The sequence below is a fragment of the Trachinotus anak genome, unplaced genomic scaffold, assembly GCF_046630095.1.
Source record: "Trachinotus anak isolate AG129_WGS33_773 ecotype Australia unplaced genomic scaffold, CSIRO_AGI_Tana_v1 ptg000026l, whole genome shotgun sequence".
NCBI classification, from domain to species: Eukaryota; Metazoa; Chordata; class Actinopteri; order Carangiformes; family Carangidae; genus Trachinotus; species Trachinotus anak.
This window is the reverse complement of record NW_027273877.1, coordinates 1633496-1645802: the sequence shown is the minus strand read 5'-3', so window position 1 is coordinate 1645802 and position 12307 is coordinate 1633496. Positions and strand designations below refer to the sequence as shown.

The 12307-nt window shown below is 45.1% G+C and overlaps 2 protein-coding genes and 4 non-coding genes across 6 annotated transcripts; all 6 read left to right on the top strand.

Annotated features, from left to right (window-relative positions):
* Positions 1-1005: 1005 nt before the first annotated feature.
* pjvk (pejvakin) lies at positions 1006-5006 on the top strand. The gene is made up of 6 exons (XM_071464828.1): positions 1006-1347; positions 1719-1914; positions 2392-2533; positions 2657-2774; positions 4392-4535; positions 4614-5006. Exons 1-6 carry the CDS (start codon positions 1137-1139, stop codon positions 4913-4915), a joined length of 1113 nt encoding a protein of 370 aa, XP_071320929.1. The 5' UTR covers positions 1006-1136; the 3' UTR covers positions 4916-5006.
* Positions 3460-3532, top strand: trnar-ucg (transfer RNA arginine (anticodon UCG)). Its single transcript has one exon. It is a non-coding gene; the product is annotated as a tRNA-Arg (tRNA).
* trnai-aau (transfer RNA isoleucine (anticodon AAU)) lies at positions 3789-3862 on the top strand. Its single transcript has one exon. It is a non-coding gene; the product is annotated as a tRNA-Ile (tRNA).
* On the top strand, positions 3976-4048 carry trnar-ucg (transfer RNA arginine (anticodon UCG)). The gene has a single exon. It is a non-coding gene; the product is annotated as a tRNA-Arg (tRNA).
* Positions 4238-4311, top strand: trnai-aau (transfer RNA isoleucine (anticodon AAU)). Its single transcript has one exon. It is a non-coding gene; the product is annotated as a tRNA-Ile (tRNA).
* Positions 5007-5715: 709 nt separating the features above from the next.
* On the top strand, positions 5716-12049 carry pwp2h (PWP2 small subunit processome component). Its single transcript, XM_071464827.1, has 21 exons — positions 5716-5873; positions 6155-6267; positions 6579-6673; positions 6754-6853; positions 6978-7121; positions 7213-7348; positions 7467-7705; positions 7804-7947; positions 8111-8181; positions 8278-8414; positions 8627-8775; positions 8858-9005; positions 9156-9306; positions 9639-9819; positions 9943-10090; positions 10251-10359; positions 10609-10674; positions 10770-10988; positions 11072-11222; positions 11412-11486; positions 11730-12049. Exons 1-21 carry the CDS (start codon positions 5856-5858, stop codon positions 11899-11901), a joined length of 2766 nt encoding a protein of 921 aa, XP_071320928.1. The 5' UTR covers positions 5716-5855; the 3' UTR covers positions 11902-12049.
* The last annotated feature ends 258 nt before the right edge of the window (positions 12050-12307 follow it).

The window sequence follows — 12307 nt, the reverse complement described above, 5'->3', positions numbered from 1 at the left end:
GTGTACATGCACACAGCAATCACCTTGTTACTTCCTAGAAGACACTACAGTAAAGAAAGTGAATAATTAGCTGCTTTTAATAATAGTCGATACAGGGGATTGTGGCCCTCGTGTACTTGGCATCAGATGGAAACTAAACTTTGTGTTATCACTCGCCTACTGCTGAATTGAAAGTGGCTGGAAACACCTAAAATTCATCATATGTCCCCTTCAGAGCCTCCACCCACCTTCACCTGTATTCACCTCTTTTTATCTGACCAGGTGATTCCAGGTGAAAGCTGTGTCATCCTCACTGACATTGATAACCAAGTATAATGTACAGGAGCTGTTGTTGGCTTGAGTGTGAATTACAGGAGGACGATTTTCTTGTCTTTGAATCAGACTTTCAAGTAATTACTTTTGGCCAAGAAGTAAAAATTACAGGGAGTGTATTGTGTATAGGACACTAATATTGACCTCAGCTCTTGTGGTAAGGGAGCGTCTTACATGTGGTTTTTGCAAACCTTCCAACATACAGGCTATTTCTGGATGTATAGACTAGACAGCAGCATAACCACAGGAGAGATCAGCCCACGATCGTGCACGCAGGACACACACGCTGTGAGTGGAGGCCGTCGGTCAGGGAGGTGGACATTATCCAAACTAAAAAAAGCTGCAATGAAAAAACATTAGATGTTACAAAACCACAGAGATATCCCTAAAAAAATATATAATCCAGGCTGTGTTTCAAGCCTGCAGATGTTTCATGTATCACAGAGTCAGAGGAGAACATGTGGCTACTGTGTATTCACCAATCATTGGTGTAATTCCTGTAATTTATTGTAATTATGCAATGTCCAAAATGTACACATACAGATGAAATCAACCACCAAAATATTCAAATATGCTGGAAAAAAAATGTGTAAGAAAACCTACAATTTGTTTTTCCACCTCATCACCACGTGACAGGAAGCAGCCGGCCGACAGTGACCAGGTTAACACACACCTTGTCCCATATTCCCTTACACACTGCCTGCATTATTTAACATCAGCAAACAAGACCAGCAGATACACCCAGCAGCGTGAGCGTCTCCTTTGGAGGTGGTTTTTGTATAGAGGACTATATTACCTGGTTCAACGCTCATGCATCACTGGAAATGTTTTCCGCAGCCACTAAGAACTTTGTGAAGCAGGTGGGAGACACCGGGAGGCTGATCCCCGTCCCGAGCCTGAGCGAGGCCGACCGCTACCAGCCCCTCAGCCTGGTCACCAGGAAGAAGAAGAGGCATTTCTGGAAGAAGAGCAAGTACGCCTCGACTCCCTTCTCACTGAAAGACATCCTGGTAGGAGAGAAGGAGATCACAGCAGGTACAGTAATGAAAATAATGGAGGTGGCAATTTCATAAAGACAGAATTACGAGGATTGGATTTGACCATCTTATCCCACATTTCTGACAGTGTTAGAAATATTCTGTATCAGCTTTTTCCTGCTTTAATTGAACTTATATGTCCTGACAACTCGTTATCAGGCACAGTTTCTCTGTGGACTGAGCACTTTGATACTCTCACAGTATTAATATAGAACTTAGATCTGCTTTATAATCAAAAAAGACATGGACATCTCACTTTATACAATATGGGACCTTTAAGTAACTGTAAGCATATAAAAGCAGAAAATGGAAACAATAAATAAATCTTTTTAGTAACATGCCACCACTGAATATTTCCCTGCTTTACAGGGGTGTCTTCTTATCAGCTCCTTAACTATGAGGACAAATCCGACGTGGCCCTCAACGGTCGCCTGGGAAACCACATCATCAACGACGTGGGGTTCAACATCAGCGGCTCCGACTCCGTGGCCGTCAAAGCCTCCTTTGGCATCGTGACCAAACACGAGCTGGAGGTGCCCACCTTACTGCGGGAGCTCAACTCCAGGTATCCCAGCATGCTGTGTGCCAGTGTGCTCACTTTAGACTGATTAGATCAAGTGTCAATGTGATCCTTTATTAATTAAGTTGAATTATCTATATCAGATGATTTATTAATCTTGAGATGTTGAGTTTTTTTATTCTGAAATATATTTATCTTCATGTAGATGTGACATTTCAGAAACAGTATCTAGATTCAAGGTTTCTCCTGACAACAGGAGCTGATTGATGTCTGACCTCTGACCTCTTTGTGACAGAGGGAATGTGAGAGGAGGGTTTCCCTGTAAGGATGAATAAATGATCGTGTTATCCTACACTGGCACACATTCAGGAGTCACATGGGGGAGGACAATGCAAGACAGAAAATAGGTCTAAATGTGTGTTAGAAATATCGGTCACACAACCGGACGACTAACGGGCAGAGATCAGTGTTTGATGTGGATGAAGTAAACACCAGTAGTAAGTCCATGTTCTGGTCTTTCAGGAAAGTGGACCTGGACCACTGTCTGGTCCGTCAGTCAAAGGAGAGTGGACGAAGCGTACTCTGTGTCGTGGTGGAGAGCATCCGCACCACACGTCAGTGCTCTCTGACCGTCCACGCCGGGATGAGAGGGACGACCATGAGGGTAAACACTGGAAAATATCAGTTTTTAAGGGAAAAATGCTGAATATTTTTGGGGCTCTGGAATCAGATAAACTGCATGAATGAATGCTGCATCCTTCCCTTACTGGTCTGTGCTCTGCTGCAGTTCCAGATCGACGACGGCAGGAACCCCAAAGGTCGAGACAAGGCCATCGTCATCCCGGCTCACACCACCATCGCCTTCAGCATCTGCGAGCTGTTTGTGCGACTGGACGGGCGGCTCGGTAGGAAGTCTACCAACTCCCACACAAATACACACACCATCCAGCTGCTGCGAAGGTGTCCAGTCTGATGAGCCTGGGCCTGTTTTCATCTCTTTTTTTCTTATACCTTTCCAGCTAAAGTAAAGTGAATATATTCTTCTGCTGCAAACACAAACATGACTAAATTAACCTTCTAGTGGGAAAATTAGAACCTGTACCTTTGAACAAAATACCAACGAGGCTGAGATGAAAGTCAGCGGAGCACTTGAAGGATAAGAAGAGTGGTTTTTGAGAATATTGAAGGTTTGAATCCTTTTATGGTTAAAAGCTGTGTCCTATATGAAATGCTGTGGGTGTGTTACTTGTGGTCAACACCTGAGGCTGCTCAGCACTCACAGCTTCATGCCAAGCATTCTTATCTTAAATGAATGCAGTTGAAGCAACTTCTGCACCTTTACATTTAAAAACGGATTATTTCCTTCACTACAGTGAAGTGGTGCCTTCATGTCTTACGACTGAACGGTGGCACCTGAAATTACAGGACCACAACACTTGATTGCTTTGCAGTTTTTGGAAGTGTTGAAAAGTGTTGGGCTGAAATGAGCAGGCGAGATCACTGAAAACAAAGTAAAGGTGAAAACACTGAAAGTATCCGAAAGCTTTTGAAATTTTAGTTTCAATTTTAAGTCCTGTGACAAAAGTGTGAGACCACGTGGCCTAATGGACAAGGCGTCTGACTTCGGATCAGAAGATTGAGGGTTCGAGTCCCTTCGTGGTTGGAAGTTGCTACCTACCTGTCTCTACCTGTGGAGTGCTTAGTTATAGTCTCATAAAAATGGTGGTTACTGCTAATGTTGTGATGAAGCTTGAGAAACCACGTCTGTTGGTGCTCCACAGGAACAAATGCATCAGTGAAAGATGTGTTTCAGTTTTGCTTATTTGTCTCTACAGAAGTTGAAGATCATCAACTAAACATAAAAAAAAATATATATCAACTGTCACTGTTTTGTTTCAGAGCATATATCATTGGAGTCAGGCCGGTTAGCTCGGCTGGTTAGAGCGTGGTGCTAATAACGCCAAGGTCATGGGTTCGATCCCCATACTGGCTAATAGTGTTCACACTCTTTGTGTTGATGCTTCACTCTGTTGTTCTACACTCTAAAAAAATAAATCTTCACAATAATGAAATAACGGGAAGGCCCCTTAAGGACATGTACCATGAGACCACGTGGCCTAATGGACAAGGCGTCTGACTTCGGATCAGAAGATTGAGGGTTCGAGTCCCTTCGTGGTTGGACATTACAGCCTACTGGTCACGGGATCTGATGTGTCATAGATTTACTAACCACTGTTGTAACAGTGTGGTGATGCTTGAGCTAACATGTCTTGTTGTCAAATAAACTGGCGAATGCTATCTTTTCCATTTTTACCAGTTCCCCTGCACAGGAGGTGGAAATGATCCGGAGCGAGCATCTTTACAAACAGGCCGGTTAGCTCAGCTGGTTAGAGAGTGGTGCTAATAACGCCAAGGTCATGGGTTCAACCCCCATACTGGCCAAGCTTTAAGTAGTTATTACAATATGAACTGGTTGCAGCCATGAATTGCTTGTTTTCTGATATTTTCTTCCTTTGCGTTAGATATTTGTGTAGCCCCGGAGTCTCAAGGGGGATTTGAGCGGGAGCAGATCAGGGAGCAGCTCGGTGGCTTCATCGGTCACTTCTCCATGGGTCGACTGCGCCGCTTCCTGTCCGGGATCATCTATGGAAACCCCTTCAGGGCAGGTACAGCAAAGACCTCTGCTGCGTAATACATACACAGTTATTCGTGCTACACTTTTGCCTTATCCCACCTCTGCGCAGATGATCGAACATTTGAGGAGCTCACCCACTCCGACACCTACATGGACGACATGGTGACCGACTACTACGAGAAAGCCGCCAGCATGACGGATGTGTCCACCGCCTACCTGAGGGAAAGCACCCACACACGGGTCAACCTCCTCAAGCACAACATCCCCAAGGGCCCCTGCGCGCTGTGCGGCATGGGGAACCAGAGGCGGGAGACTGTCTACGGCTGCCTGGAGTGCTCAACCGGAGGCCAAAAATATGTCCGCCTACATGTGGTGCCCTGTTTTGACCTTTGGCACAAAACACTTAGGTGAAAAAGAGGAATGCTTACACAAGTGTAACTGTTTACCATGCTGTTTTTGAGATGTTGAGTCCTGTAGTCTTTCAAATAAAAATCACTGAGACATCCAAGACAGTATAAACACCTCGAGTAACCAGTTCAGCAGCAGCCAAACGTTCCAGTTAAAGATGTAAATACAAACTTGGCGTTGTCTGTCACTTTGCGGTGCAGTGTGCAGTGTTGTTTTCAAGTTTACCTCTGGCACCAGCACATTTACACACGTGTGCTGTAGCAGATGGACGATCAATTATTCAGCGACAGTATTAAAAATGGACAGGAGGGATCATGTGGAGGCCAGCGAGGAAACAACCACAAAAATCGGACCTGGTTTTGTGTAATTTATTTCATGGCATTTATTTTGATTCGATTGTCTATAATGGGCTTGTGCATATTGAGCAGAGGTGATAGTTTGTGAGTAAATGACGACTAATGACTCTTTTTTTTAAATGCATTTAATTCTCATGTTCTCCTGTGAAAGTCAGGTGGGAGATTTCCACCATTAGCTACTGGTCGTATATTTTAGAAGTCATGCACTTTAATCTGAGAATGATTTTATCACATGTTTTTGGAATTATAGCCTTAATTTACTGAAATTGCAATTAAAATGACTGAATATTTAAGTTTAACACTATTTGAAAAAATCTTTTGAGACAAGCAGGTGAACAATAATAATATTGATTTTCTAATTGGCCTGGATTTTCTCATGTAAAGATGCCTGCTACTTGTTCACCCTCCCTGCCGCCAGGGGGGGCGGTCCCGCAGCTCAACCCGGAAGCGTCAAGTGTCAACAAAACGCAAACACATGTGGGGGAAGCAGCATGTGTAACAGTGGCTTCACATTCCTGCTTTCACGGGGATGTTTTAAGGATTAACAATAAGATAAATGCACGAAGTTTGATTAATTTTTTGTTAAAATGAAGTTTGCTTATAGGGTAAGTACGCTGCTGTTAGCTAACTTGGTAACGTCGTTCTGTTTGGCGGTATTGAATGTAAGGGAGAGAACGTCACACCAGACTTCATTGAAAAAATCGATAAGTTTAGTATGTTATTGCATTTTGCTAGCTGTATAAACCACACAGCAGATTTACAAACTATTATTGTAAAGTGTGACCTTTCAGACTTAACTTCGGCCGACGTCTTTCACAACAAACAGACGTTTTAGCAAAATCAAAAGACATGTTGCTAAAAGCAAAACACTGCGTATTCTTTGTAGTTTTCCAATCTGCTCGGAGCAGTCTATCGTCAGGGGAATTTGAGTTTCTCTCAAGATGGCAACGCTGTGATCAGTCCGGTTGGAAACAGAGTCTCTGTCTTCGACCTGAAAAAGTAAGTCATTATACAGCAAATAAAACAAATGGGGAGTGGTTGATGCTGTCATATGTGGGTCCATGACTTTTCCCAGATGTCCACCTTTATAAAACACAGTATATAAAAGCAGTTGTTGCAGTATTATTTGCAGCCGGTGTGTCATGTAAGCAATACATAATACATAAAACAGACTAAACCTTAATCTGTTTTCAGAAGCTGCAGTAGATTAACCCTCTTTTTTTAATGCACAATATCCTGAAAGATGAAATCTAAGTTGACGTTCGGACAAACCAAAGCAAGGCTGAAACTTTTTCTTTTTTGTCTTCAAGCAACACATCCGAGACGTTACCTGTCTCCACTACAAAGAACATCACATGTGTGGGTGTCTCTCCTGATGGACATATAGCAATCGTAGTTGATGAAGGTAAGAGGCTCCACTTGTCTTTCTTTATTATGTGTGGTGTCTTATAAAAACTACAGATATCCAATGTTTGTGTTACCCAGACGGGGCAGCCTTGTTGGTCAGTCTCATCACCCGAGCCGTCCTGCATCACTTCCACTTTCACAAGCCTGTGAACAGCATCCGTTTCTCACCTGATGGCAGGTAAGCAGCTCAAACTTGGACCCTAAAACAGTTCATTGTTAATCATCAAATGTAATCACATGAAAGAGCCTTCATCAGAAGTAACTGCAAGATGATGCTGATCTTTCGATTTCTTCCCTCTCAGGAAATTTGTTGTCACGAAGGAGAACGTCGCTCTGATGTACCACGCTCCTGGGAAGCAGCGGGAGTTTAACGCCTTCGTGTTGGACAAGAGCTACTACGGCCCCTACGACGAGACCACCTGCATCGACTGGACGGACGACTCCAAGTGAGTAAAAGTTCCTCAGTCTGTTGGATATGGAAGCGAACAAGAAGCCTGAGAAACTGAAGAAAGATAAATCCTCACTACTTCCCTTCAGGTGTTTCGTGGTGGGAAGCAAAGACATGTCGACGTGGGTGTTTGGTGCCGAGCGCTGGGCCAACCTGATCTACTACTCCCTGGGTGGACACAAGGATGTGATCGTGGGCTGTTTCTTCGAGAAGGACAGCCTGGATGTGAGTTTATTCCACCCTCCACTACTTTGAGATTTTAAGCATAAAAATCTAAAATAAAATGTCAACACAGAGACTCAGACAAACCTACAAACTACATTCAACCCTGCTGTGTTTCCAGCTGTACACCGTCAGCCAGGATGGGACGCTGTGTGTGTGGGAGAGCGACACCGAGCTGGACGGCCTCGTCCTGAAGAGGAGCCGGGACAAACCAAAGGCCCCGAGACCGGGGGAGGAGGAAGAGGAGGAGGAGGAGGAGGAGGAGAGGCTGGAGGGAGAGGAGGGAGAGGTCATCAGAGGGAAATCCGAAGCTCCTAAAGAGAAGATGACGAAGAACGTTCGATACAAGCAGAGAAGCAAGTAAGAAGCTGCTTATTTATCTCTACTTTTTGGCTGCAGAGCTTTGATGGAGGATAAAATCAACTGCAGCTTATTTTTCTTTGCCTCCGCTCTTGCAGACACTTCTTCAACAAGGAGGGGGATTTCAACAACTTGACCGCTGCCGCCTACCACAAGCCCACTCACATCCTGGTCACTGGTTTTGCGTCCGGCATCTTCCACCTGCACGAACTTCCGGAGTTCAACCTGATTCACTCCCTCAGGTGAGAGGAGAGTTAACTTTTTACTGATGAGCTGCTTTAACAGAGACAAAAGTAAAAATGGGATTAAAGTTTTCAGTCGACTGCAGAGAGGGAAAGGACTTGCAGGGTTTTCTGATTTTAATTATATTACCTTATCTGACTACTTGAATGTTTCTCCTTCCAGTATTTCAGACCAGAGAATTTCTTCAGTGGCCATCAACAGCTCTGGAGACTGGATCGGCTTCGGGTGCTCGGGTAAGAAGTCGGTCTCTTCTTTTATCTTGTGCACAGCCAGATGTTTTGCCAGTTGTATTGCATGGATTAACTTTTTGGGGACGTCGTTTGTTTCAGGGATGGGCCAGCTGCTGGTGTGGGAGTGGCAGAGCGAGTCGTACGTCTTCAAGCAGCAGGGGCACTTCAACAACATGGCCTCGCTGGCTTACTCACCAGACGGACAGTACATCGTGACAGGAGGCGACGATGGCAAAGTGAGTGCGTCGCATTCCTGCAGCCGCTTCTCACTCTTCATATGCACATCTGGAAAGCAGGGGGATGTATTGTTATGGTTTTATATAGTTGTTAAGTTGCAGGTATTATGATATTTGCACGAGTTATATGAAGGATAATAATGTGACCACAATCTTAGTGTGAGACGTAAACAAGCTGGATCTGACGTCAGACTGTGGTTTCACTCCCTCAGGTCAAAGTGTGGAACACCAACAGCGGCCTTTGCTTCGTCACCTTCACAGAGCACACCAGCAGCGTCACCAACGTCACCTTCACCTCCAGCGGCTTCGTCATCGTCAGCGCGTCCCTGGACGGGACGGTCAGAGCGTTCGACCTGCACAGGTGAAGCTGGTTCTGTGCTTTATGAATCTGTTGAGCTTTAAGATTTGTGCTCGTCTAACAGCGTGTGTCCGAATGTTCATAGGTACCGTAACTTCCGCACGTTCACGTCGCCTCGGCCTGCGCAGTTCTCCTCCCTCGCGGTCGATAACAGTGGAGAGCTGGTGAGCGCAGGAGCCCAGGACTCCTTTGAGATCTTCCTCTGGTCCATGCAGACGGGCAGACTGCTGGAGGTGCTCACATAATTACACATTTAAATTCTTAAGTTATGATTATATAATGGATTCAGAAATGTTTTAATCTTGTATCTTACTCAGATGTACCTGTGTCATCTGACAGTGGGCTGTGACGCCTCATCTCCTTCCTTCCTTGTGGTTAATTAGGTTCTTGGGGGACACGAGGGTCCGGTCAGCTGCTTGTGTTTCAGTCCAGTCCAGTCCATCCTGGCCAGCGGCTCGTGGGACCGCACCGTGCGGCTGTGGGACATGTTGGACAGCTGGCAGGTCAAGGAAACACTTCCCCTCACCTCTGATGGTAAATGACGATCGATGGACTACAACTCCCGGTGCCTCTTGGTTATATCAGCTGTGATCTAACCTGATCATGGGATGTTTAGACCCTCACATATACTGTTGTCTGTCACAGTGTGTTTTTTTATACATCCACCAGAGGGCACCAGAGTTTGAAAGATTTAAATTGTCCTGTCAGACAGAAGATTCACACACTGCTCAGAACTTGTGTTTGTTTTCTGTGATTTATGTTTGACTTACTTCAAGTTTAATATGTTGCTGTGGACACAATATGTTTTTTTTGTTTGTTTTTTTTAAGTAACCACATTCAGTGTGTTTCTGTTTCTTTCTCCTCAGGCTTGTCGGTGACTTACCGCCCCGATGGTCAGGAGTTGGCTGTGGCCACTCTGAACGGGGAGATCTCTTTCTGGAACCCTCAAACAGCCACACAGACTGGCTCTGTGGCTGGACGCCACGACTTAGAGATGGGCCGGAAAGAGACAGATAAAATCACAGCCAAACAGTCGGCCAAGGGCAAGTGAGTGGACAACATCACACCATCAGTGTCCATCTGTCTCTCAGTTTGTCTCCTCTGGTTCCAATCGTAGTTTAAGCGTTCAGTTTTTATGACAGATTGGCTTCATTTGTTTTTCATTTCAAGGTCCTTCACATCTCTGTGCTACTCTGCGGACGGGGAGTCCATTCTGGCAGGAGGTCAGTCCAAGTTCGTCTGCATCTACAACGTCAAGGAGCAGATGCTCATGAAGAAGTTTGAAATCTCCTGCAACTTGTCCTTCGATGCAATGGAGGTAAGGTTCAGCTCAGTCACAGCTTTTTCAGCAAAACATTTCAAAGGAGTCTGTGATGTTGGGTTTGTTTTATAGAAAGAAACATAATTGAATTTAAGGGCCAAAACTGTGATGGGAATCCTGTTGTCTTATTCATGTTGCTGTGCGGCTTCACCTGCAGGAGTTCCTGGACAGGCGGAAAATGACGGAGTTCGGCAGCCTGGCTCTGGTGGACGAGGGAGCTGGGGACGGAGACGGGGTCAACATCAGCCTCCCTGGAGTCAGGAAAGGTACGACGCCGCCTTCAAAACCCAGACCAGCTATTATTAAAGTATAAGGATCATTTATTCCTCCAGACTGTGAGGAGTCTGTTGGAGTGACACTGGGGCAAAGGTGAACAGGACATGGAGACAATCAATACAGCACCGCTGCTGTACTGAAAGAAAACAAGGCCTGTTCAGTCAAGATTGATGCCTGCCTTCATTCGACGTTCTCGCTGTTTTACCTTGTGTGTCTTTTCTCTCTGCGTGTCTTTTAAGGTGACATGAGTTCTCGCCACTTCAAGCCAGAGATCAGAGTCAGCTCGCTGCGTTTCTCTCCTACTGGTAGGTGACAATTTTTTTCTCCTGCAGAGAAGTTGGTGTTATAAAGAAGAAATTCTGGTGTTACTGGTTAATAAAATGGCTCCATCTTCTCCCAGGTCGTAGCTGGGCGGCCACCACCACCGAGGGCTTGCTGGTCTACTCCCTTGATGGTTCTATGGTGTTTGACCCCTATGACCTCGACTTGGATGTGACGCCGGCGAGCATACGCAAGCAGCTGCGGCTTCAGGAGTGGTTGTCGGCCATAATCCTGGCGTTCAGACTCAACGAAAAAGCCCTCAAGCAGGAGGTGTTGGAAAAGGTGCCGCACGAGCAGAGTGAGTGAGAATCCTTCACACAGCGCAGTGAGTTTTAAATGGCTGGCTGGTTTTAAATGTGATTATCTGTGTTTGTCCTCTAGTCCCTTTGGTTTGTGGCTCTCTGCCTGACATTTACGTCGAAAAGCTGCTGGGATTCGTGGCGGCGTCTTTGGAGAAGTCGGGTCACCTGCAGTTCTACATGACCTGGGCCCAGAGCCTGCTCATGCTGCACGGACAGAAACTCAAGACCAGGTCTGATCCTGATCCCTCTTACCTTTTCTATGAGCTTGTTTTAAATTATTAAACACAGTTCTGCATGATTTTAAGTAAACAGAAAAACTAAGACCAAAGCCAGAGAGGACACAGGGTGGTTGTAATTCATCATTTCATTGCATTTCGTCTTTTTAAATGTAATTATAACAGATTTTCTTTGGTGTACAGGTCAGGATCCATACTGCCCACCCTCCAGGCACTGCAGAAGAGCATCCAGAGACACTTTGACAACCTGTCCAAACTGTAAGTCTCCACATTTAAGTAACATCACCCCCCCCCCACACACACACACACACAAAGAGAGATGAATATACACAACAAATAACAGAATATGTGAGATGATGAGTCTATAAATCAGGAACAACATTTTTTCCTTGTTTCTGTCCCTTGATTGTCCTCATGTCCCAGTACATGTTTTCCTAGTGCACCTTGACACCCAAAGTCAAACCAAGTCCATAACTGTAAATGTGTATTTTCTCCATACAGGTGCGACTTCAACATGTATAACATTCGTTACGCCGTGGCCCTGTCAAAGCAGAGGGGTGTAAAGCGAGCAGCTGAGGAGGATGAGGATGAGGAGGAGGAGCAGGAGGACGATGAAGGGCTTTCTGAAGGGATGAGCGAAGCCTCCGTAGATGATGTAGAGATGATACTTTAGGCTGTGTCCTGAAGCCACCTCATTTTATCACCATGACAGATATCACTGCAAAGAGAGAAGAATAATGTTGGACTATGACAGCAAACAGATTTCTGTGAGAAAACATGATTTGTAAACAGTTTTTTTATTAAATTCCTATGTAAATGTGCATATGTTCATGTTTTATTTGTCCTGCATTCAGCTTGGTTAAATGCCCTGCACACACAGGTGAGTCCACTTGATAACTGATTGGACCTTTTCTCAGGACTGTATGTATTTATCTATATTTTAATGCAGAGCAGTAGCAACTACAGCACACTTTTCACATGAAACGTTCCACTCCAGAGTGACACTCGTGCACTCCCAGGCAAGCTGGGAGATGTAGTCCCATTAGCATGTTGTACAGCATCCCTGTGTACATGAACAA